The sequence below is a fragment of the Apodemus sylvaticus genome, chromosome 5, assembly GCF_947179515.1.
Source record: "Apodemus sylvaticus chromosome 5, mApoSyl1.1, whole genome shotgun sequence".
NCBI classification, from domain to species: domain Eukaryota; kingdom Metazoa; phylum Chordata; class Mammalia; order Rodentia; family Muridae; genus Apodemus; species Apodemus sylvaticus.
In genome coordinates this window covers 138,853,781-138,878,365 of record NC_067476.1, presented here as the reverse complement: position 1 = coordinate 138,878,365, position 24,585 = coordinate 138,853,781, and the positions used below count along the sequence as shown (strand labels likewise).

General features: G+C 54.4%; 1 protein-coding gene across 5 annotated transcripts in view; it reads left to right on the top strand.

The window, feature by feature from the left end:
* Positions 1–24,585, top strand: part of Nol4l (nucleolar protein 4 like) — a 120,292-nt gene that overhangs the window by 79,455 nt on the left and 16,252 nt on the right. For 3 of the 5 annotated variants that reach the window (XM_052183965.1, XM_052183966.1, XM_052183967.1), the window contains exon 5: positions 12,979–13,120. In XM_052183965.1, the coding sequence (XP_052039925.1) occupies positions 12,979–13,120 (142 nt within the window). Of the gene's footprint in view, positions 1–5,408; positions 5,536–5,878; positions 5,948–12,978; positions 13,121–24,585 lie in introns of those variants that run through there. The other 2 variants (XM_052183968.1, XM_052183969.1) reach the window with 2 other exon arrangements.

The following is a 24,585-nucleotide window of genomic DNA, read 5'->3' as shown; positions in this document are numbered from 1 at the left end:
TTCCAAAAATTAAAAGGCAGCAGAAGGAAAGGCACAAGACACACACACACACACACACACACACACACACACACACACACACACACACACTGTGTATTCACGGAAATGTCCTCTTGCTCACTGCCTCAGTCCTTGAGACAGTGTGTCTCACTAACCCTAGAGCTTGCTGAGGTTTGGACAGACGGGGTCTCCAGTCCCTCCCTGCCAGTTCTGGGGTTACAGGCATGCATACACAGCCAGTCTAGCTTCTTATGTGGAGTCTGGAGATCCAAACTCAAGTCTCCATGCCTGTGTGTGTACTTGTTTTAGGGTTTCTATTGCTGTAACGAAACACCATAACCAAAAGCAGTTTGGGAAGGAAGGGGTTTTATTCTGCTTACACTTGCAGGTGACAGTCCGAGACTGCAGCTTATGGTTCGTTCAGTCTGCTTTCTTTTCTATTTTTTTTTTCTTTTTCTTTATTTGTTGGTTTTCTGAGACAAGGTTTCTCTTGTATAGCCCTGGCCATCCTGGAACTTGCTAGCCTGGAACTTGGATTAGCCTACCTATGCCTCCCAGAGTGTTGGAATTAAAGGCCTGCACCACCAGCTCAGCCTGCTTTCTTAAGAACCTAGTACTACTAGTCCAGAAGTGGCTCCACCCACAAAGGGCTGGGCCCTCTCCCACCTATCACTAATTTTAAAAATGCCCACAGCTTGCCTAAAGCTTGAGGGGTTTTATGTTGTTGGTGGTTTGGGTTTTTTGTTTGTTTGTTTGTTGTTTTTGTTTGTTTGGGTTTTTTGTTTGTTTGTTTTGAGACAGGGTTTCTCTATATAATCCTGGCTGTCTTGGAACTCACTCTGTAGACCAGGCCGGCCTTGAACTCAGAGATTGGCCTGCCTCTGCCTCCCAAATTCTGGGATTAAAACTTGATTTTTACAGAGGCATATTTTCAATTGAAGATCTCACCTCTCAGATGACTTTAGCTTGTATTAAGTTGACATGAAACTCCACGGTGCTTGTATTCACTAAGCTATCTCTCTCATTCTCCGTTATTTTTTAAGCACCAACAAAACATGTTTATTTGGGGGCATGAATACCATGGTGTTTGTGTGTATGAAAGTTAAGGATTACTTGTGAACGTGTTCTTTCCTTTACCATGTGGATTCAGGGGTCCGAGCTCAGGTCTTCAAGCTTGAGAGCAAACACACACTTACCCACTGAGTCACCGTGCCAGCTCCCCGAAACTCACACTTTTTATGGAGTATCATGTAGTCCAGGCTGGCCTTGAACTCACCATGTAGGCAGTAATGACCTTGTACTCTTGGTCTTCCTGCTGACACCTCGTGCGTGTTGGATTGTAGACATGTCCGGTTTATTCAGTTCTAGAGATTGAACGCTAGACCTTAGTCCTGCTAGACCTTTACTCTAACAACTGCACAACATTCCCAGCCTCGGGTTTCTAATTTCAAAGTAGAAGACTTTCTGTCAAGTAGCTGAGGAAATGAGGCCTTCAGAGGCTGAAGCTCGCTGCCCCATTTGTGTGGTGTCAGCGTTTGAATAGGCCCCACTGGGTTAGCTCCTTTCTCTTTGTTTATTGCAAGAATTGGGATGGAAACCCAGTGTTATCCTTGCTGAACCAGTGTCTCTCAGAGACCTTTTCTATTCTGTCTGCCCTCCTGACGTCCCATTAAATTAACTGAGCTTGTATGACTTTAGCAGGCCAAATAAAATCCCCATGCCTCTCAGCTGTGTACAGGGTGGGCACACTTGGGCGCCCTGGGTCCTGTGTGCCCTGCCATGCTGGTCTCGCCCCCCCCCCCAGCCCTCCCCCTCCTCCACTGTAACGCTCAGCACCACAGAGCTCCCAGGACCTTCATATCAGTTGCCCAATCTGTATCTGCCTAGAAGGCCATGTCTCAAGGTCTTCACCGCGTTGCCAGCCTTTGCTGTCAGGAGCATGTGGGTCTGCTTGGTGAGGCTGCCTGACCCTCTCCTCAGGCCATCTTCTTCCTACTTCACTCTGTCCTCATTTTATTTTCTCTTCCTACCTGTGCCGTTGTGTCTGGGTACAACCAGAGTCCACTGTTGCATTTACTGGAAGTTTTCACTAGTTTCATCACAGCGGTTAAGTTAATGGCAATAAGTGGGTTTTGTTTGTTGTTTGTATTTTGGCTTTTGGGATAGCGCCTTGACATAGAGACCAAGCTGGCCTCAAAGTTGTAATGACGCCCCGTCCGACTTCCTGTAAGCAGCATTACAGGCGTGTGCCACACTCCACTCGAGGGTGTTTTTGAATAATAGTCCAGGACTATTTATTTGTCTGTGGAGAGCCCTCTTTCAGGATTTCTTGTCTGAGTGTTTTTTCGCTCAGATTCAACATTTTGGTGGGAGAGACCTGGCACAGGAATAAGCAACCCAGTTTCTGCCACCTTCAGAAGGAGCACACAGTTGCGTCAGATAACTGCCCTTTGGGGGCAGCTGATTGGATGGCTTGGTTGGGATGTGAATGCTCCATCGCTCTAGTGGACAGGTACTCCTTCCCCTCTGTCATTAAGAAGTAATTTGTGGTGATAAATGGCTTTTCAAATGCTTTCAAAGGCTTGAGCAGGGTCTGCTCTGGTCCTCTGGCTGGGCTAAGTCCCTGTCCTTTCTCATCTTCGCCCAGCCTGGCCTCTGCTTTGGGGCATAGTCGTAAAAGCCTGCTTTGGTAGGTGCTTCATAGTGTCCACTGCTGAGCCTGGGGGTGACACAAAGGCAAAGACCAGCCCTCCCCCCCCCATGCTATGAACCCTCCCCACACTGGGAGCTAGGAAAAATACTTGGCCAAAAAACTAGGTCATCTAATTTTTTTGTGGAGACCCACAGTGTGGCCACTTTAAGGCCAGAGGGACAAGGACATGGAAAACCACCAACATAAGGCTCCTCTAGGAGGGGCAGTTCTGTGAGGACAAGCCTTAGGAGGCTCCTGGCATTCAGAAGTGCTGCCCAGACAGCCAAGGTGCCTGGCAGGCCCCTCTGAGTCTGCGGGCCTTGGGGCTTGGGGGCTTGTGTTGCAAGAGCACGCATTAGTTGCCCTGCCCTCCTGAGCTACACTCTTCGATGAGTCTGAGGAGAGCTAGGTTATCTGAGCTCAATGCCACCTTTGAACTTCGGCTGCCTGTGGCTTTATGTTTCAAGCCCAGATGTCCACTGCTGCTGTGAAATAGTGACACAAGCCAGGCAGGGTCAAAGGTCTCAAGAAATGTTTTGGAAAGAGGCAGGAAAATCCTGAGCCCAAATTGGCATGAGGATAGGCAAGACCCTAGACTCCCACACCTCAAAGGATAAGAAGTAAAGATCTAACAGAGAAAGCAGGAATTGGTGAATTGATTTGAAAACACATTAAATTTCAGGAGTAAAAGGCGCTAATGAGTAACAGGCTTAAATCCTTTTTTAAAAGCGTGGGTTTCTTATTGACAGTAGAATCTTTAGCATTTGCAGAATGAAGTCTGTGTGCTGTTAATTTGAAGTGTTGTCTTCTCTAATCCGTGAACACGGAGCTCCGAACCTGTGGTTGTAGTTACAGACCAAACCTGTAGAGGGAGTCTTGTCTATCACGGATTGTTCACAATGCAAAGCTTTCAGAGGAAGAAAGAAAAGGGCTTTTAAAAGAAAAGTTGGAGGGTTAAAGGCAGTCTGTTTCAAAATTACCAACAATCGTGGTGCTGTCTCCTTTGCTCTCCTCTGCAGGCTCCACTGTAAATGAGTTGTAGCGTAAAGGATCTGTAGAAATTGTCCTTCCTTCTAGAGGAACCAGAAGGTGGGCTCCTTATTGGGTTTCTTTTGGGGGGCGGGGCATCTCCCTACAGAATTCCATGAACGCCTCTGTCTCTATCCTTGCTAAAGCACAAGCTTTATTCGAGGCCCATGTATTCTAACCCGGGATTTGGAACTGGTGGTGGGAATTCGGGGGGCGTCTGCCCCTAATCCATTTTTCTCTGTTGAGGTTTTAATTCTGCGGTTTGGAGACTGGCTTGTTAGGTCTCAGGCGAGTCTGAGGTTGCTCGAAGGTTCAGGGTACCCCTCTGGCCACCTCGCGCCGCCCCCTTCTATCTTCTGAAGCCGAAACGGAAGATGTTTGCCCCGAGGAGGACCGCACCTTGAGTCGGCGTGCGTCTTCCCTTTCCTGCAGAGTCCATGCAGATTGTGCGCGCCCAGGTCTGGGCAGCATTCTTAATATTATAGTATGACTTTACAACTGTAGCCAGCGCGGCGTAAGAAGCCGGCACCGTGTCGGTGTGGTCTGCTGGAGCACAATGACCCGCAGAGTGGGGCGGGGGCCCTCAGAGGGAGCCGGGAGCGAGCGGGCGGCGGGCGCTCCGGGTCGCCGGAATGTTTGGGTCGAACAGGTGAGCGCAGCCTGGACATTGTAGCTGGCCGCTGGGCAAAGAGGAGGGGTGCAGGGGCGGGTGCAAACTAAGTGGTGGGAAAGAGACAAAGGAAGAGTGAGAGACGAGATGGTGCAGAATAGAGAAGAGGCGAGGGGAGGGGAGAAGGCGGCCCGTGGGTAGGGTGCTGAGGAGCTCAAGCTTGAACTTGATCGAGAAAAGGGGGCCCTGAGATGTGGGCGGGGGCCGACCCAGAGTCGGCCACGTGCCTGGCTTTTCCTTGTCAGCGTCCCATTAGGAGGCTGAACACTAGGGTCCCGCAGCCCGGCACAACAAGCACCCGCGTCGCCCGGGATTGAGAGACGCGTAGGGTCGAGGGCTGTCTGGAGGCCCCATGGCACCAAGAGTTCCCGACGATGCCTGCCTTAGTCACTTTCTTTGGGCCAAGTCTCCCTCTCCTGGTCTGAAAGCTGACGGCTTGCAGGGTATGCCCTCACCCCGCCCAGGACTTGAAGTCCGCAGCCTCTGGGAGCCAGGGCGAGCCCAGCTCCCATCGCCTCCTTTCCCAGGCTGCGCGCCCCGAAGGGATCTTCCTCCAAGCTCTTCTCCCTTAAGAGAGCTCTACCCAGGGGCGCACAGCGGCGCGTCCAGCGCGCTCTGGTCCCCATACCTGGCCCAACACCTCCCCCCCTTTTCCTCCTCTTCTCCCCCACTCTCCTTTCTCCTCTTCCCTCTCCCCGGGTGCCTCCTTTTCCTCTCTTCCCCCTCCCCCCCCTTTGCCCACTCCTCCCTCCCTCCCTCCCTCCCTCCCTTCCACCTCCTCCTCCTCCTGCTGCTCCTCCTACTCCCCCTGAGTGCGTCCTCCTGCGCTCCCCTCCCCCCCCGGCCCCCGCCCCGTGCCCGGTCCCGCCCCCTCCCCCGCCTCCCCGTACCCGGTGTCCCCCCCTCCCCCTTCCTCCCGGGCCGCGGCGCCGCCGCCGCCGCCGCTGCCGCTCGCCTGGGCCCTCCCCCTGGCCACCCCCCGCCCCCGGGCCGGGCAGTGACGCGCCGCGGCGGTGCCAGCCCCTCTCCCCCGGCGGCCGCGGCGGCAGCAGCAGCAGCAGCTGGAGCAGTGGGGCTGTCACCGCCTCCCGCCCGGTTCACTCCCAGAGCTAGATCGCCGGTCTGCACCTCGCCGCCCGCCCAGGTACGGAGTCCTGGGGGACCCCACGACCGGGCTGGTCCCGAGCTCTCGGCCGCCGCCCCCTCCTCCTGCCCTGCCTCTGGCCGTTTAGCTACGGCTAGGAGAACTGGGGGGTTCCGAGGAGGGGGAACTCACGGGGAGCTTCCAGAGCTGGGCGAGCTGGCCCTGGGTGGAGTGGGTTGGGGCTGGGGGTGGACGAGTGTGCCAGAGAGCGGGGAGGGGCGGAGGCTGCGCTCCGGGGCTTGCGGGGCGCCCTAGAGGTGCGCCTAGCTTCAAGTGCCTGGGGCTGCCGGGCGCACCCCACTCCGGGCCGTGCGCGCCGCCGGTCCTGGGGGGCGGGATTGTGTGCGCCGCGCCGCGGTATTGTGCCGCGGCCACGCCGTTTACAGCGGACTCCGCACCTCGTCCCCGGGAGGTAGACGTTCGCTGGCAGCGGGGCGGGGGCCAGGCTCGGGTGGCCTCTGCCTCTGGGAGAAAGGAAGTGGACTGTGTTTGGGGATGTGGGGACGGGAAGCGTAGAGTGGTAGGGAGGGGCTCCTTTGCCACGGCGCGGGGAGTTGAGACGCGGTTTACACAGTTGAGCCCACTTTGGCAGGCTCCTGTCTCTCCACCAGGGGACCGACAGCTCATCTCGTGTGCACCCTTGAAGAAGAAACTAGGGTGTCGGGGACCCCTGGTGAAGGGACGCATCGCGCGGGGCCCTCCGGAGAGCGCTTGTAAGGGTTAAAGTGGATTTGCACCTCCGCCCTCTGGCTGCTCGCCGCCCTTCACCTAGGGCTCCTAGGCAGGATACACTGGCAGGCCCGGTGTGTGTGTGCGGGGAGGAGGGGGGCGTGCAATTCGCCTTCCTATTCCAGCTTCTTGGGTTCAGAAGTGACCCTACTGTCACTCGGAGCAGCATTTGCGGGGAGTCCGGCCGCCTTTACCAGGCTGTTCTTCCTGGGGGAAGTTCTCATTAAGCCTCGCTAATTAGCATTATTCCCGGAGAAAGGTTAAGGTTAGACCGTCCTTTTCCACATCGAGAGCCCCCTCCCTGCCAGTCCCTTCTCCCTCCCCTCTCCCTCAGAGCACAAAAGCACAAAAAGAAAGTGTGAAGAGGCGCAGATCAATGGAGAAGCTACAAACCCATTAATTCAAATGGAACCCTTTCCCCCTCTAAAACATTGATTTTTCTTTCTGTCTGCTCTGAGGGGAGATGAATAACCTCCTGATTTTACCTGAAATGGTGTTTGGACTCTGTGATTTCCCCCTCTTTCTGAGGATTGTGGCCTGAAATAGATTCTCCCTTGAGATAAAGCCCTACTTATCCCAGAATCAGCTGGAACCCCCTCCCCCACCGGTGGCACACACCAGCCTTGGGGCCTGGGGAGAATGTTGGTGCTGCCTCGACTCCTGTGGGCAGAGAGCCTGTGACGTGGAGCCAGGTCGCTTGACTTCGGAAATGTGCCTGCTTCTGAGCTGTGGGTTGGTGTGGGGGGAAAGGGCCCATTGATGGCCCAGGCCCCAGTGGGTAGCTTAACCCCAGGTTGTAAATTACCCTTTCATTGGAAAGCCATTTGAGCCCAACTGTCTTTGAATGCAATCCAGGCTCCTCTCTAGGCTGTCTTTTAGAGCAGTCCCAGGGCAGCACCTCCTTCTGCTTGCTCTCTCTGCCTCAGTCTTCTACCAACCAGTGGCAAACAGCACCCCAGCCTACCTCTCTGCTGAGAAGGCTAACTGAGGAATTTCTTCCCCAAGGTGTCAGCCACCCTGGGGCAATGGGGAGCCAGTCCATCCCCTAGTTGCTCAAGAACTTTCTAGTCTAGCCTGAGTCCTTTTCTTGGAAGGATACTCCTGGACAGGGTTAGCTCCGAGTGCTTCCCCTCTGGCCATCCTTTTGGCTGGAAGAACCCTGCTTGCCCAAGAAACTCAGATCCCTACTGATGGCAGGAGCTGGGGGTCTCATAGTGAGGAATGCTGGGAAAAAGAGTCCGTTGCCTTTGCTTTGGAACAAAAGCCCAAACACTAGCAGGGAGGTGTGGACTCCTCATGCCAGCATCCAGGCGTCCACTCCGGCAAGGACAGGGGAGCGTGCACATGGGCGTGTGAGCAGGCACGGGCAGTGGAGAGCGTGCATGTGTGCTGAGTGATCGGCTGGATGGAAGCAAGCCTTCCTCGCTTCCTTTTCCCTAGAAGAGTGTTTGTATGGTTAGTAAGCAGAGGAGGTCTGTTAGTCAGGAGTGGAATTGTGTGGGCTGTGTCTCAGGAAGCCTCCTCTGGTGGCCAGGTGGACATTGATGGGTACAACACTAAACAGCAGCCTTGGGAGCCCGTGTGCTCCGGAGCTGACTCAGATTCCCTCCTGTTTAGTTCATGTAACACCATCAGGGCCAGGAAGGAACCTTTGCTTGCTCTGGGTGCTGAGAGACTCATTAATAAGTGCCCGATGAGCCGAAGTGGTTAAGTTGGGGTCAGATGTGCCTCCACACTTTCTTGGTATACTCTGAGTGCATAATGCTCACCCAGGCAGCCAGGGGTGGGGGATGGGGGTGTGGGGGCAGGGAGGCTGAGCATTCCCTGCCTGCCTGGGCTCACGGATGATCCAGAAGCCACTTCCTAGTTCATAATGCCAGCTTGAGAGCTGGGGTTGGAACAACTGTCCACACTGGTGTTCTTCCCAGCTGCCCAAAAACCTGGGGGCAGTGCAGAACCGGGGGCTGGCTGGCTGGGAGTGTCTGTTTCCTGTCTGGCCTAAGAGCATCCTTGTACATTCCCACCCCCACCATGGACTGAAACCCACACCCGTGGCTCCAGAGCAGGCCTTATGGCCTTCACTGGCACTGAATTCTCGGTAAATCCTCCCCCTTTCTTTCTCAAGTGAGTGGTAGAGATAGAGTTACAGCTCTTAGGGAAGGCCTGGAAAATATTGTAGGAGGCACGCCCCAGAATTCCAAGTCCTCTAAGATGCAAATGGCTCAGCTTCAGAGGTACTGGGAACCCAGTTCCAGAGAAGTTGACCCCAGTTGTAAAATAATCAGGTTACTGATAGCACCTGCCCCTGGTTACAGCCATGGATACAGGCTGCTTCCACTTCCCTCAGTATGGTTCCGGATTCTGTCCTCTGGGCTGCAGAGTGTGTTTGGTGCTGCAGAAGGCTGGAGAGGGAGAAAGGCCTGGGCCAGCTGGGGGTGAGGGTGGTGGTGGTGGGGGGGGTTAGAAACTGGCTCCTGAATTTTGACTGAAGATAAGAAGTTCAAGCGTTTGGTCAGCTCCTCTCTGTCTGCCCAGAGTGAAGACTCCCAGGTTGGGGGTGTGTCCTAAAGGCTGACTGGGTACTACTACCTACCCTGCCCAGCCAAGACAAGAAGTCCCTTTTTTGGAAGGTTGGCCCTACTGCTTTGTGACCCATGATGGCACATACTCTGTGGCGCATAGTCTGATGAACCTTTGCTGCCAAGTGGCCAAGGCTTCAGGATGTAAAGGGCAAAGGCTAGGGAGACCTAGCCACAGCTGCCTGCTCAGTCACACAGTATCTTAGGAGAAGGAGTTTAGAAGCATGGCTTGCATATTTTCGTTTTCAAATGAATATCCCATTGAAGTTATTTAACATAGAGGGAAAATTTAGAAGCCCAGATTCTCCTGAGATTTAAGAAGGAAACAAGAAGTGACCTACTTGTGACCTCTTGGAGAAGCAGGGGAGTGCCTGGGGTCTTTGGCAGGCCTCAGCCTTCAGCACCCCTGCCTTGGGTTGGCTGCCTCCCTTTCTTCCTCCCTCCCTCTCACAGGTCCCTCTGGACTTGGGTGATGGGTCTGACCTGTGTGCTCTGGTAATTGTCTGTGTAATTAGCCTGCCTTGCCAGCTTCAGCCCTAGAGATAGTGGAGAGTTTGCATCTGCCCCTCTGCAGTGGCTGGCCTTGCCCGTGGACAGCCAGGTTCTGAGGGCAGCATCTTGCAGAAGGCTCTCCCTAGGTCAGCTCCACAAGTGTGAGTGTTAAAGACAGTTGTGTCAGCCTGGCCTCCATAGCTTAGCTTACTCAGCTCTGTTTGTTTTCTGAAAAGTTTAGGTTTAATAGGGTTGATTTCTCACTTAAAAAAGAAAAAAAAAAGCCATAGAATTCAGTGTCTGGGTTCTCAGAGTTCCCAGAACCACCATTTCACAAAGAAGCAGTTGGGGCGGCAGAAATCCGGGGCCTCTGGACAAGTCCCTAGAGAGACATTCAGTAACTGTGTGTGTGTGTAGGGGCTTGGGGGGTGCTTTCCTATACCTACAAATGGGCCAGAAGTTTTAGCTGAGTCCTCTCCCTAGATAAAATCTGAAGGTAGGAGCCCTCCTTAGCCCTGGGGTAACTCTTCACAAAGTGGATGTTCTATAACTTGAATCAACTCTTTGTATATGTGTGCGCGCGCACACACACACACACACACACACACACACACACACACACACGCACGCGTGCGCACATGCCCTTAAGCATGCATAGCCTTACTGCCCGTGAGTTGCCTTTAGGTATTATCTTGAGGCACTTTGTCATTAAGGAATCCGGTACTTTTGATCAAAGGGTAGGAAGTGTAATTTCATGGTTCTGGGTGTCTGGATTCAAATCCCAGCTCTGCCCTTGGTTCTGTTGCTCTGGGCACTTGGGGCAAGTCTTTGGGGAGCATGTGCAACTAGACTTGGAGAGAGGCCTATCCTGTGGGGGACTTATGGGGCCAATGTAAGGAAATCTTAGGGAACCCTTGTCCCAGAGCCTGTGAGCATGCAGATATTGGGTGCTTTTCTCTTCCCAGGTAATCTCATTGTCAATGTGAAATGCGCAGTCCATCTATCGAGCAAGGTGAGGTGGAGTCCATTTGCCTCAACAGTTCAGCTGTCTGAGCCAAGAAGCTTAGGCCATTTGTAGGATGGCTAGCAACTGTAGGGAAGCATGTAGCCTCTGGCCAGCCACCAGGGTCCCAGATCATATGATCACCCTTCAAGAACCACACAGTGGGACCAGAACTCTTAATTGTAAGATTAATGCAGCATCCTCATTAAACACCATATCTTGCCAGAGAGTTTGTCAATTCAACAAGTCTTGCTAGTCTCTTGGACGGACCCAGGGCCCTGGGATGAGACAGGAGAGAGCCCCATAGTAGGATGTGTTCTGAGTCAACTGATGGCACAGACAGATGGGAAAGTTAGTTAAGAAGAGGAACTTCTTAAGAGGTGAGGAACTGAGGTGGTGGCACACGCCTTTAATCCCAGCACTTGGGAGGCCGAGGCAGGCGGATTTCTGAGTTCTGAGTTCGAGGCTAGCCTGATCTACAGAGTGAGTTCCAGGACAGCCAGGGCCAGGAGAGGGGTGGGGGAGGGAGGGAGGGAGGGAGGGAGGGAGGAAGAGGAGGAGGAGAGAAGAGCTAACAACTGGTGTGAAGGCGCTTCTGCTCCATGGATAGGGAGTAGAGGAAGGCCAGAAATAGGGTCTGCTCCACAGCTTGACTCCTAGCACTTAGCAGCACACTTGGCCCATAGTTGGTGTCCAGGGACTATTTGGGTGAATGAATGAATGGGTTTGAGTAAGTGATTGCAGCACTCTGGAGGCTGAGACAGGAGGATTATAAACTAAAGGACAGCCTAGGCTACATAGGTAGCTCCTGTTTCTTCCTTTTTCTTTTCTTTTTTTGTTTGTCTTTGTTCTTGGAGACAAGGTTGCTCTTTGTAGCCTGGGAATTCAATCTGTAGAACAGGCTGGCCGCAAACTCAGAGATCTTCCTGACTGTCTCCTGGATTAAAGGTGTGCATCACCATGGCCTGGTTCAAGTAGCTTCTGTTTCAAAAGACAAAACAATACTACTAGGAAACAGTTACTTAATTCATGGATTCCCACAGTGCTGTGAGTTCTACTGCCTGTGCAAGGGGCCCAGAGAAGCAACCCTGATTCTGTCTCTCAAGATCCTACCCAAGGGGCCAGCGAGGAGCACAGACAGCCTCCACTCTGTAACCCTGCTCTGTTCCTCCACGAGACCATTCCATATTGTACTCTTTGTGCAGAGAGAACATGTTGAGCAGGCATGTCCCTGTAGGTGCGAGCACACGTGTTGTCATGAAGGCAGGCTGCAGGAAGACGAGCTTGTATGTATATGTAGCATGTGTCCCAGTGGATGGGTGTGTTTGACTAGTGCTTGTTTAGAGAGCTCACTTGGGCTCCGTCCCCGGGTTCCCAGGGTGTTCATGCAGACTGGCAGTGTTGTGACTCCGCTTCTGTCCTCTGGACTCAGCACAGAGGGTCCATCCACACCGCTGCCTAGAAGCTGTGAATTCCAGGAAACTGCCTGCCAGCAGGCTTGGTTGGGGGAGGGAGGGAGGCTCAGCCTCCGGTTCCTCAGCACTTGGAGCAGATGTGTCTGCCCCAGGGACAGCAGCAGAAGAAAGTTCAAACCAAAGTGTGTTTGCTCATCATAAAAGAGATGTCTGTGAGAGGGCCCTGTAGGGGCGGCCCTGAGGGTGCCCTGCCATGGGCCCACAAAGGCTATTGTATCTTGCTAGGGGCAGGAGCACAGGGTCAGGACTCCACATGTGGCCCAGCTGGGCCTTCTTCCCTGTGTGTTATAACTGGAGCCCCAACACAGTTGCTTGCTGCTCTTGAAAGGAGGTGGGGTTCCTTCCTGGGAAGGCTGGATTGAAGGGGCCCCATCCCAGGGGTTCCCAGCTGACTGACCAAGGGCACACTGACGCCAGCAGGCAGGGCAAAGGAGCAAGCTCAGGCCTCGCCAGCAGGCTAGCCTAGGTTCGGAAGACTTTAGCACCCTCCCTCCCTGTCCCTTCTTGGTTTGATCAGAACCCTGGCCGGCCCCACCCCCTTCCTTCTCCACACGTCTGGGTTTGGCCTGCTCAACTCTGGAAGCCGCCCAAGAGCATATCTTTGAAGCCCTGCAAAGGTTAGGAAGGAGGAAGACAGAAATGTCCTCTGGGCTGGGGGAATGGGAGAAAGGAATTCCATGTATGCTCCGCAGGAGTTGGCTGCAGGCCTGCTGGGGAGGCCACCTAGGCCGGCCTTCACGGTGCCCTACGTCTTAGAGTGCAGGCACTGCAGAGCGAGCCCTCTTCCTCAGGCTGCGGTGGGGGTGGGGTGGGAACGGTGGCCCTTGTTTACCAGGCTCATTTCAACCTTGGCTCCCAAGGTAAGTAACAGCCAGGCCCTGCTCTCTGCCCCACAGGATGGGAGACCTCTTAATTGTCTTCAATTACAGACAGCACAGCCCTTAGCCCTGGCTTCCGACAGGAACTAGAGCCCTAGCCACCGGAGGAGGTCAGGGAGAGTGCCACCCAGCCTCCCTGTGCGTTCTTAGGGCTCCCTGGGCCCTCCGGACTGTCCTGGTCTGCCCAGCCCGCTGTGTGCCCAGCCCGCTGTGTGCCCAGCCTGCTGTGTGCCCAGCCTGCTGTGTGCCTGCTCCTGTTGACCGCTTGCCTTCTTTGTCGTGCTCAGGATGAGACTTCTGTGAGTAGTGAAGATTTTGATATGAATGACTCCGCATGGATGTCAGCTGACCCCCACCTGGCCTCCAGCCTGAGCCCCAACCAAGAGGAAAGGATGCGGAGTCCACAGAACCTCCACAGCCAGGAGGACGGTGAGTGCCCCTCGTTGTCCTGCACGTGCTCTGGGTGGGACCTGGGTGACACTTGGGGTGTCCCTGGTACTAGAAAGCTGACCACACCATCTCCCACAGTCCCCACTGCCTCAGAGAGAACAGGCTGTTCTCTCGAGCCGAGCCCCCAGGCTGGAAGATGGGGTGGGGAGGCTAATCTCTTATCTGTTTGCTCTTATCTATGCTCGAGATGAGGCTTTCAGAATTACCAAGATTCCAGGTCTGGGAAGATCCGGTGTTTGTGTGTGACCCGGAGCTGTGTTCTTATGGCCTGGGTGAGCTAGCTTTGGGACAAGGTTACCTGGTCAGTGGCCAGGCAGTTTGTACCTGACCTGGATCTCTGGATTATTTCTTGGGCTTGGAGAGACAAAGTCAGATATCCGAGATCCATTCCATGGCTCCAATGTATAGCCAGGGAATGGTCTTTAGGCCGTGTGTCAGGCTTGGCCTGACCAGGCTGGAAGGGTGGCAAAGTGCCTGTGGGCAGAGCTCCCTGGCAGGGCCCTTGTTTCCAGGAAGGTGGTGACTAGGATTAGGGGATGAGTCCAAAGCTGGGCCTCAGAGAACTGGGGTGTAGGAGCTCTCAATTAGGAGGGTCAAAGGTCAGGGCTTGGAATGTGGGAGGGAGGTACAGGGTTGAAAAGGGGTGTAATGTTAACTCTGGAAAAAAAAAGGGTGAGTCTTAAAGAGTAAATAAGGGGTAGGAGCCTGTGGTTGGGTCAAAGTTCATCTCCATGGCAGAACCCACACGCTGGTCCTCCCTCCTGGCCTGAGTCTGGCTTTGTCTGGGAGGAGTCTAGCCTGCAGGCAGCTGGAAGTGTCTGGGCCTGGGGCTGGGTAGTTGGGGGTGGCTGAGTGAGGAGTGGGGTGTGAGGCTGGCTCCTGGAGGAGAAGAAAAGGCTTTTTGTGCCTTGCTATCCCGAGGTCAGCAGGACCCCTCGTGTTGCGAGCCTCCAGATGACTTGGGCCTTCTGACGTTCCCATGGGTGGAGCCAGTGGGGCCACCACTTGGGGGCTCTGGTGCTGGGACAGCCCAGCAGCTGACCTCCAGCCTCATCAGAGCTGAGAACCACACCCAACAGCCCACTAAGAGCTACGTTAGCAGTGCTCTGCAAGCACCCTTGGGTACGCCTTCCCAAGAACCATCTAGAACTTGTTTTTAAGCACTGAGTAGTAAGGCTGTCTCCGTCTCTGAAAGATCTGCTTGTGCTGTGCTTGTGCTGCACCCTTTGCAACTATGACCACTGCCCGACAACACTACCTTGGTGTCTCAGTGGACTGAGGTCCTTCCTCAGGATAGTCAGCACAAACCATCTGGGGGTTTCTGTAAGGGCTGCATTGTCCTTGGTATCCCTTGCTATGATCTAGAACTTGGTGACGATGCAGTGCAGATGAAACAGAGACTGCTGGGGTGAAGCTGTCTGCAGCCGCACACTGCAGGATGGAGTCACATATACCTCAGGCTCCTGGCTATGGGCACTGGTAGGCTGGTCTGCTGGTAGAATTAGTGTTTATGAGGGCAAACAGGAGAACTAGGAGCAGGGAGGAGGGGACTGACCGTGACCCGCCAATGTAATCTATCAGTGGCCGGTGTGGTAGCCAGAGACCCGCTTTCATCCCATACAGAGCATTAGCCAGTAGGTCTAGTCTCTCCTGACCAGGTATAAAAGGACTTCCCGCGGGGTTTTGGTTGGACATGAACACAGTCTGAAGTCGTGGTATAGCCTTCCAGCTGTCTCAGATGTGTGGATAGTGTGGATGTGAGCTGAAATCTGGCCCCCACAAGTGGGCCCCGGTGAGACCACATCTCTCAGTGTTCTTGAAGGACATGGGGTGGGAACAAACCCAGCAGGTGGCCTTGGTAATGCACTCCGTACCCAGCCATAGTTCTGTCTGTGTGTCCATCCCAGCACCCTGCCTCCTAGTCCTTTGGAGCACGTTGGATGGATAGGCATCTGAGTGTCTCCTTCCTCCCCTAGTCGGGTAAGGTATGTCGTGCTTTGTATTAGCGCTGGCCTCTGCTCCGCCCTGTGCTCCTCCAGCTGCATGTCTGGCCCATTACTAGGGCCTGCTGAATGTTTGTGGCCCAAATGAAAAGGCAAGCTGACATTTATAGAGCCTGCCCCGAGCTTGGCATCCAGGGAAATGGAGGCCCCTCCTTGTGAGGGGCAAGTTGGGTTCTTTGTTCCTGAGACAGCACCCTAGTCAGCCAGGACTGCAGGGCTCGGGGCACATCCACCCTGTGGACCCGACCCATGACCTGATCAAGAGCGATGGCGCGAAGCCAGGCCGTTTGTATAGGTTATACCTCTAGGGACTAGTCAGTTAGGGCCCCTCTCTAAATTATGTTTCTGCCTGATTTTGAGACAGGGTCTTGCTGTATGGCCCAGACTCCCCTTAAACTAGCACCAGTCCTTTCCCCTCAGCCCCGAGTGTTGGGGTCATAGACCTGTGCACCACTCCTGGCTTCTCTCTTTAAGTTTTAACAAAGGTAGGAGGAGGCTGGGCCTTGGGAGGGCAGGTCCTGAGAGAGGAGTGCACCTCGGCTTTCACATCTAGCCCTGTCTGCCTCGTCCCCTCCTGTCCTCCTAGCCCTGTCAGCAGCCCTCTTTCTCCAGGCTTTCTTATGGTCGTCTCCCCACTCTCTTTGCTGAGGTCCTGTTCTGTAGTCCCTGTAGCCACGGGTGGTGGCAGCAGGCCTCATTCAATAGGACTTTCTCAGTTGGGTCGTGGCTGCCAGTGTGAGGACATTAATCCTGTCCTTTCTCCTGGTCAGCACTAGGAGCCCTCCTCTCCTTTGGCAGGCCTTTTGTATGAGATGCAAAGGTCCTCATACCCATTGCCTCCTGCCCATGTGTACCCCAGACCTGCTCTTGGCTCTGAACTTTAACTTGGGTCTGCCAAGGCTCTGTGTGTGCTGCAGGCTTGGGAGAGCTTCTGGTCTATGGGCTGCCAGACACACTTGAGACTGTGTGGAGCCCTTGAAGTCTGGTGTTGCCTTGGCGCTGAAGAGTCCATCATCCTCTCAGTACCCATTTGTGGGATTCTCTGTGTGATGCCTGTGTCTTGTCCTCATATTGTTAGCACCCCAGGGACCATAACCCAGGACTGAGCACAAGGCAGTGTTGGAAGTGCTGGTGAGTGTGTGGGTGAGTGAGTGAGTGGGTGGGTGAGTGGGTGAGTGAGTGGGTGGGTGGGTGGGTGAGTGGGTGGGTGGGTGAGTGGATGGATGGATGGATGGAGGGAGGGAGGGAGGTGTGAGTGTGTGCACATCAGGAGGTAAGCTAGCAGGCCCTGGAGGACAGTGGTGCAGGGCCAGGTCCCTGTCTGCAGCTCCCCCCCCCCATTCTACTAGGCCTCTTATTCTACTAGTGCCCCTTCCTGAATGGAAAATTTGAGGCCTGCCCTCCAGAAGGGCTGCATGGGGGCAGGGAACGGACATTACTCATCCCCACCTCCACCGTCAGACAGGAAGCTCGAGCCAGGGGACAGTGGAGGGTCCTGCTTCCGCCCTTCTGCGCACAGGCTGTTGGGGGTTGCCTGGGAAGAATTATGCAGAGCACTGGAGCCTTTCAGGCTAATGTGTGCCCTTCTCAGATGAGGCCCTCCTCCAGCCTGTCCCTGGGGACCTGCTGGCCATGGGAGCTTCCCTCAGTTAGGTTGGGACTCCACATCCTGCAGGCCAGTGCCGCTTCCGGGTGCCCAGCACCCTCTGGGGTGGAGTCAGGGAAGGGTTTCCAGCAGTCTGATGAAGTGACCCATAAGGTCCCTCCCGTGTTTCCAAAGAGCCCTGGCTGGAGAGCATCAAGCAGAGAGAAGTAGGGACCCTGCTGGGCTGTCACCTTCCGGAGAGGTGGCCGCTGTGGATGTACCAAGAGATCTTGCTGTTTCCCTTACTACACTAGTTTGTGCATTGCAGAGAATTTGGGGCAGAAACAAAAGAAAGGAAAAATGTCACCAGATTTGGGGGGCTTTCCTCGGACCTCTCCCACCACTAGTCATTCACTCTTTTGGTGGGAGGATCATTCGGTGCTACTCTTCTCCCCCCCCCCCCAAGACAGGGTTTCTCTGTGTAGTCCTGGCTGTGCAGGAACTCACTCTGTAGACCAGGCTGGCCTTGAACTCAGAAATCCGCCTGCCTCTGCCTCCCAAGTGCTGGGATTACAGGCGTGCGCTACTCTTCTCCTTAAATAATGGCTTTCTCTCTCTTTTCTGTCACTGATTGGTTCTGTTGTAGTAAAGGTTGTCCAATCTGTCAAGTGACCCAAGCCCATTGTGGCCCCAGCCCCCAGTCCTATGCACCAAGTTCCTCTAGAAAGGTCTCGGACATGGAATAGCTTGTCTAGGTCACAGGAAGCAACAGTCCTTTGTCCTGTGCTTTGTCTTAGCCCCTGCCATGTGTAACTGCTCAATGGATAACTATTGTGTGGCCATGGACTGCTGGGGGCCAGAGAAGGGCTTCTAGAGGAGACGCCAGGAAGGGCTTCTAGAGGAGACGCCTGTCAGAGGAAACAGAGTGAGCCTGTGCTCCCAATGACCGGACACTTCCTGTGATCCCAAGCTGCAGCCAAGAATGGCGAGCGAGGGAGGCCACAGCCACACGGCAGCTTAAGAGGGTTCAGGGCTACTTCTGTGGGCCCAAGAACTTCCCTGAACCTGGCTTCCTGTAGGTGGGTCCTGTCCTCTGCTGAGCCTTAGATCTGTTTGTCTGGAGACCAAGGCTTCAGGCCTTCTGGCTCCTGCTGCTTTGAGTGGGGCCTTCGGCCAGCTGGGCATCAGCTGTAAGCAGTGGAGCCTGGAGACCCTGGCTCAGACTTTACAATGGTCCAGCCTTCTTCTCCTGGCAAGATCTGTGTCTTGGGGTGCTGTCCTCCCAGCTTCTCCTCTCCCCCACTTCTCTCCCTCCCTGTGGGGAAAGAAGGACTCAAGCGCTGGCTTTCCTATCGGATACAGGTCCAGGCCCTTCCTTCTGTGTGATCATGAGCAAGTCACTTCCCTCTCTAGTTGGATAATATCCGTGCACCTACCTTACTGAGCTGTGAGGACTGCATGCTGTGTAGACACTGGGAAGGGGCACAGGCCAGGCTGGAAGTGAGGCTCTTGGCCCGTTGGCACCTTCAGGCTAAAACCATGTGGTGTCGGCGATCGCTGTGGGTCAAAAGGCCCTCCACCTCTCCCAGATTCTCTAAGCCTTTCACCAGGTTTGCTTGGCCCAGTCCTGATTCTTAGGCCTCTCTTCCCACAGCATTCTTCCTAAACGTAGAGTGGTATCCCTTAACCTTAAGATCTTGGTAATTTAGAAAGGGACCCAGTGCTAGTCAAGGTGGTTCATGCCTGTAACTTCAGTGCTGAGGCAGGAGGATCTTGAATTGGAGGTAAGCCTGGCTACATAGCAAGTCTAAGGACAATTTAAGCTCCATAGCAAAGATCCTATGTCAAAACCCAAGGTAGTGGAGCAGCAGGGCCTGGACTCTCACAGCTTGCTCCAGCCCCACCCACAGGGTGGAGTCCAGGGGCTGCCTGGGACTCCCAAGTCCATAAAGACCCTGCCTATTGACTCAGAGCTGCTGTGTCTTTGCCGCGGATCTCCAGGGAGTTGGACTTGAATAGGGGAAGCAATGGAATGAAGAAAAGACAGATGGGGGGTTGGAGAGATAGCTCAGAGGTTAAGAGCACTGACTGCTCTTCGGAAGGTCCTGAGTTCAAATCCTAGCAACCGCATGGATTGTAATGAGATCTGATCCCCTCTTCTGGTGTATCTGAAGACAGCTAGAGTGTACTTCCATATAACAATAAATAAATCTTTTTTTAAAAAAAATAAAAGACAGATGGACAACAGACAGAAAGCTGGAACTGGGTGGTCTGGGATAGAAAAACTGCAGCAAGTTTATAATCTATGGAGTTGAAAAAAGGCGGGATTATTGTATACAGCAGAACAAGGAGGCAGGGTTTGTGAGACACAGCTTGATCAAGGACAGGGTTAGCTAATCTTGGTAAGGTCAGTCTGTGCAGTCTTCCGGCTGTAAACTGCTGGGAGGAAAGCGGTGGTGGGCGTGTCCTCCATACATTGTCAATATTCTCACTCATGCCTGGAAGGCAGGCAGACCCTGCCACTTCCCCAAACCCTGCCTGGAGAAGGCCTTCCAGTTTTTGCATGGGTCTGAGACTTTGGAGTCTTTGACATAGCCAGGCCCATGGCAACAGTGCGCATTCATTTGGGGCTTCCTCCTCTGCTCCCTGCACACAAGCAGAGGAGACAGCTGAGAGGTAATGGTGCTGTCTGGGGAGAGGCAGCCAGGTGACAGTGTGCCTCCTGTGTGCTGCCACCCAGAGCACTCCTAGCAAGTGACAATCAAGTCAGTAGTTGCATGACTAGTAGAGAAAGGGCTGAATGGGTGTGGAGCCAGACGGTGCCAGCTTGGGTCTTCCCACGGCGGGAGCAGTCCTGTCCGGAGTGTGGAGCTCTGGGCCCTTACAGCTTAGTCACCGTGGACTCAGTCCTCAGGAGTGGACAGTGGTCTGGTTACTATCACATGGAAGAAGGAGTGGCACCCACCACAGCCTCCTGTCTAAGGATGGCCTTAGACACGCTTTGTTTGATATAGGGGTTTCATTATGCAGTTCAAGGAGGCCGTAAACTTTCAGTCCTCTCGTGGCCTCCTGAGTGCTGGGATTACAGACCTGCTCCACCATGCCCAACTCTACATTGGGCTCTTTTTTATTATTTTATGTGTATGGATATTTTGCCTGCATATATGTGTGCCTGATGCCAATAGAGTTCAGAAGAGGGTGCCAGATGCCCTGGCACTGCAGGTACAGATAGTTGTGAACCACTGTGTGGGTGCTGGGACCCGACCCCAGGTCCTCTGCAGAGCAGCCAGAGCTCTCTGATCCATCTCTCCAGCCCCATCTTATTTTTAAAGAAATCTCAGCGCTATTGGAGATTGAACCCAGGATCTACAGCATTCTGCAGCCCACCTACACCCCTCGCTGCCCACAGCGAACTTCTAAACGGAGCTGCTCTGCCCCACACTGCGGGTCCTCATCTTGTCCATTGCCCTGACCCTGTGATTGTCTCAAGTGATGTCTTATGAGGCTGCAGGCCAGGCCTGCACCCTTTTCACCCCTTGTAAAGCAAGAGCTATTTGCTCTGATTTGAGGCACCAAACATCCGACTACAGCAGTAGACTCCCTCTTCCCCTACTCAAGAGTTCCAGTTCTTCTAGGGGTTGTCCATAAAGTGATCCTGGGTCACAAAAAGTATCCATCAAGCTGGTTGGCCTGCAGACAGCACAGTGCCAGGCTGGGCCAGACCTGGCCTGCAAAGTGGAGCTAGGGGACAGCTCTAAGGAACTCCACTGTCACAGGATCGGGCGGAGCTTGGTCTTTCCCTGAGCCTGTCCATGTTACTGGGGCCCCTCGCTGCCTGGTAAGGACACTAGGACAGGAGAAGTTTTGGGGCCCATCAGGATGAAGTCACTGCTAAACACGGGGGATGGAGACCCCGCCCTCTCCTCCTCCCCCATCTGGGAGATTAGTCCTGGCCTCAGGGCCATCTGGCAGATTCTAGGCCTGCTACCAGCAAACTCCCCTCATCCAGCAATATCCCCTCCTCTGCTGGGGTGGCCCTGCTTTGCTGAAGAGGGGCTGGGTAGGGCCACCCCAGCAGGTACCACCCTGGCCTGAGTTGTTTGAGGATGACTCTTCCAGGAACCAGGAAGTAGCTGGGCCACAGTGTCATTGTCATCATCACCCTGACCTAAGGACTAGGATGCACCAGCCCTAGACCAGCTTCCGGGAGGACAGGAAGGGTTGCCAGGGGCCTGCCAACTCCACACACAAGCTCCCAGGCAGGGCCTTGCCCGGTGAATCACTCACACGCCGTAGCCTGAAGTGGCACTGCTTGCTCTGAGAACAAATGATTTGTGGGGGTTGGCTGTAGGGAACTTAGTGGAGTAGGTATTTCTCATTACTTGTGCTTGGCTTATAGCAGGGAGAAGAAGTGGGGGGCCTGGGAAGACAGACTGACGAGGGCTCCATACTGGAAGCTTTTCTCTGGGCATAACTTGCCAGTGTGTATCCACGGTGGGGTAGTCCGAGGTAGTCCTTCTTTGTGAAGCCATCTAGGTGCCGTTGCTCTCTCTGGGAGACTGGTGACCCCCACCGAGCCTCCGGCCCTTCACCGAGCAGGCTCCCCTATGGGTATTTCTACTCCCAGAGCCTGACACTCAGATCTGGTGCATGCGTGATGTCCATGACTGCCAACAAAAGTGGTTCCAGCGCCTAGGTCACCAGCTCTAATACCTTGTTATCTGTAGCTTGGAATTTCTCCAGGGGCCTGACCCTGGGGTCCCTGCAGATCTACAGATCTGGGCTGTGTGCATCTCCTGAGCGTTAAGAGGGTTGGTGCAGAGGTGTGTGGCACTCAGGAAGACATACCTGCTTTACTGGCCTTATCATGAAAACAGAAACATGGTGCTAATTACTTGTTGAAATACGTTGGGTTTATTAGATAAAACTCGGTCTCCTTTTTTGAGATAGGGTCCTGTTTCATAATCCAGGCTAGACTTGACGTCTTATGTATAGTCAGAGGTGACACCCCTGCCTCAGCCTCATGTAAGAGTGGGCTTATAGGACTGCACCACTGCAACTGACTTTACAATACATTGTTAAATTAATGGTTTTGCCTAGCATACATGAAGCTCTGGGTTCCATTCCTAGCACTGTACAAAAAGCCACCACCAAACTCCAAACAACCCCCACTCTTCTTTGAAAATATGAACACTTGCATGGTTAGAATCACTAAGAGCCCAGGCCTGGGTACCTACAAGCAAGACAGAGATGCTGAGATGCCGGTGCACTGTGGAGGCGCGTGCTGTGGGTCCAGCTGTCAGTATGGTGGGCTGTGGCTCAGTTGGTAAATCCTTGCCTAGCATTCATACAAGCCTGGGTTTCTTCAGCACTGTATAACCTGGGCCCTGGTGGTACACATCTCTAGTCTTTTTGGTTTTTTGAGACAGGGTTTCTCTGTATAGCTCTCACTCTATAGACCAGGCTGGCCTCGAACTCAGAAATCTGCCTGCCTCTGCCTCCCAAGATTAAAGGCGTGTGCCACCACCACCCGGCAACAGCCTGGAATTTATGAGACTCTGCCAAAACAAAACAAAACAAAAAAGAGTAGAGCCCAAGAAGGGGACACGTTCTCTCTGGCCCCAGGCTTTGGGGACACGGTCTCTCTGGTCCCAGGTTTTGGGGACACGTTTTCTCTGGCCCCAAGCTTTGGGGACACGGCCTCTCTGGTCCCAGGCTTTGGGGACACGGTCTCTCTGGTTCCAGGCTTTGGGGGCACGGCCTCTCTGGTCCCAGGCTTTGGCCTACTGGGCTGATTAGCCACAGGGAAAGAAACAGGGAGCTTAAGAGAGACAGCTGGGTGACAGCAGAGCCTGAAGATCAAGTGGAGACTAGGCCTCATGTGGTTGGTCACGTGCCCAGTGTCGCCTTATCACCTAGAGCAGTTGGATCCGTGGCCCCCATGTGACCCCTGCTCCCTCTGCCTGCTTCCAGAGAACACAGATGGGCTCTAGGAGCTTGGTGCTTCTTGGAACTATGCGTTGTGTAAACACTACCCAGGCCACTGGCCTTTGTCAAAACAGGCAGGGGTGAGGTAGAGAGCCCTAGAGAGGTGTACAGCCCAAATCCAGAGGAGTGAGTGTAGCTTCAGCCGGCAGCCCGGAGCTCCTTCCTGACCTTCATTGCCTCCTGCCTGGCACGTACAGCTCCCTGGGCTCGGGGGCGCTGGGGAGGTGCTGCCGACTCTAGCACTGCACCTTCCCTACCTCCTTCCTGGCTCCCAGCTTTTGTGCGTGAATTATTGATGCTCATCCCCAGCCCTGCCTGGCTGCTGCTTTGACCAGAGCCTCACTAAGGGGCCCATGCTTCCTCCAGTCCTCCACCCCTGCTCCAGCGAGCAGCTTGCCTGGCACCAGGCATGTCGGCTCTGTGGCCTTGCCACCGTGTCCAGCCTTGCTTAGGGGCTGGGGTGGCTTGCCCACTGAGGAAGGGGACCCGCTGGCTATGGCCCCAGAGCCCAGAGTGGTGATTGGTGGTTTGCACAGAGCTGGGCCTGTGCAGGCTGCAGGGCGCTGGCGCCCACATAAGGGCATTGTTTGCTGAGGTAAAAGGAGTTTTTGTCTCCTTCTGGAGACGGGACAGAAGGAGGAACAATTTCCCCCATTCATCACTAATTCTCCCATTTGAATAGCAGCACATCGCCCTGTTACAGTGGATGGGCATGGCGGGCCTCCCCTGCCCTCAGGCTCTGCAGGCACAGGTGGTGGGCTCTGGGTCCTCTCAGCCTGGGGAGTCACCCTTTGCCAAGATGTGGGTGCCCATTTTTGTAGAAATGGACAGAAGGGATACACTGCTGCTTCGTGAAAGCCCCCAGGGCAGCTCTCTAGGCTGGTCACAGGGGGGCAGCGCTCTAGGCTGGTCACAGGGGGGGCAGCTGAACCCTGCAGGTGTTGGTCTGGAGTCAGGTGGGTGCATGCTCTAGAGGAGGGCCAGGTGGGGACAGGAGGGCCACCTGAACACCTTGTGTCTCTACTTCCCGGTTCCATGTCTGAGAAGGTCCTAAAGAATACCCCTGAGGAGAGGCCATAGTCTCCTCTGGCCAGGGCCCCAGGCCTGTAGTGCTGCGGGGCCAGCTGGTTATTTCATGGTGTCATAAAACCCTGGAGCCAGGGAGGGCGTCAGCGGCAACTCCCTGGGTTGCAGATAAGAGGAGCCCAGGAGGTGGCTGTGCCCAAGGTCAGGCTGCCAGTGAGGCTCACCGGAAGCAGTGGCCCAGCCCGCCATATGCCGTTCAGATGAAGGGTGTTGGTTGCCTCTCAAGTCATGTTTCTTGAGAGCGAGGAGTTTGCAGTGGATCAGACCCTTGCTGCTGCAGCTCTGTCCCCTCTTCCTGAACCATGCGGGGTAGGAGGTGAGACTGGTTCATTCCCAGGACAGGCGGGAAGCATAGAGTCAGCTCCCAGGCCCTTGCCCCAGCCCCGTTTACTCAGAGACCAGAGCAGATCTACATGGCAGAGTGGCCTTCAGCTAGCTTTGACAATAAGGAAGGTGTTGCTCTCCTAACCAAATAGTGCAAGATTATCTTTGGTTTAAGGTATAGTCAAATTTTGGAAGTTTGTGTCAGCCTATCTCTAGACTGCCCAGGATTCCCCCCCACACACCCCCAGCAACTCTAGCTGCCCCCAGGTAGAAAAGATCAAGTCTGACTTTTGTGGGAACAGCTTGGTTAGATGACTCTTTACCAGTGACTATAATGTTGACTGGCCAGGCCTGGGTACATGATTCCCTGAGGAGCCATAGGAGACCCAGGGGCCCTTGCCAGAAGCAGGGGTGTGGCTACAGGGAAGCAGGAGTGATCCAGGCCTAACTACCAGAGC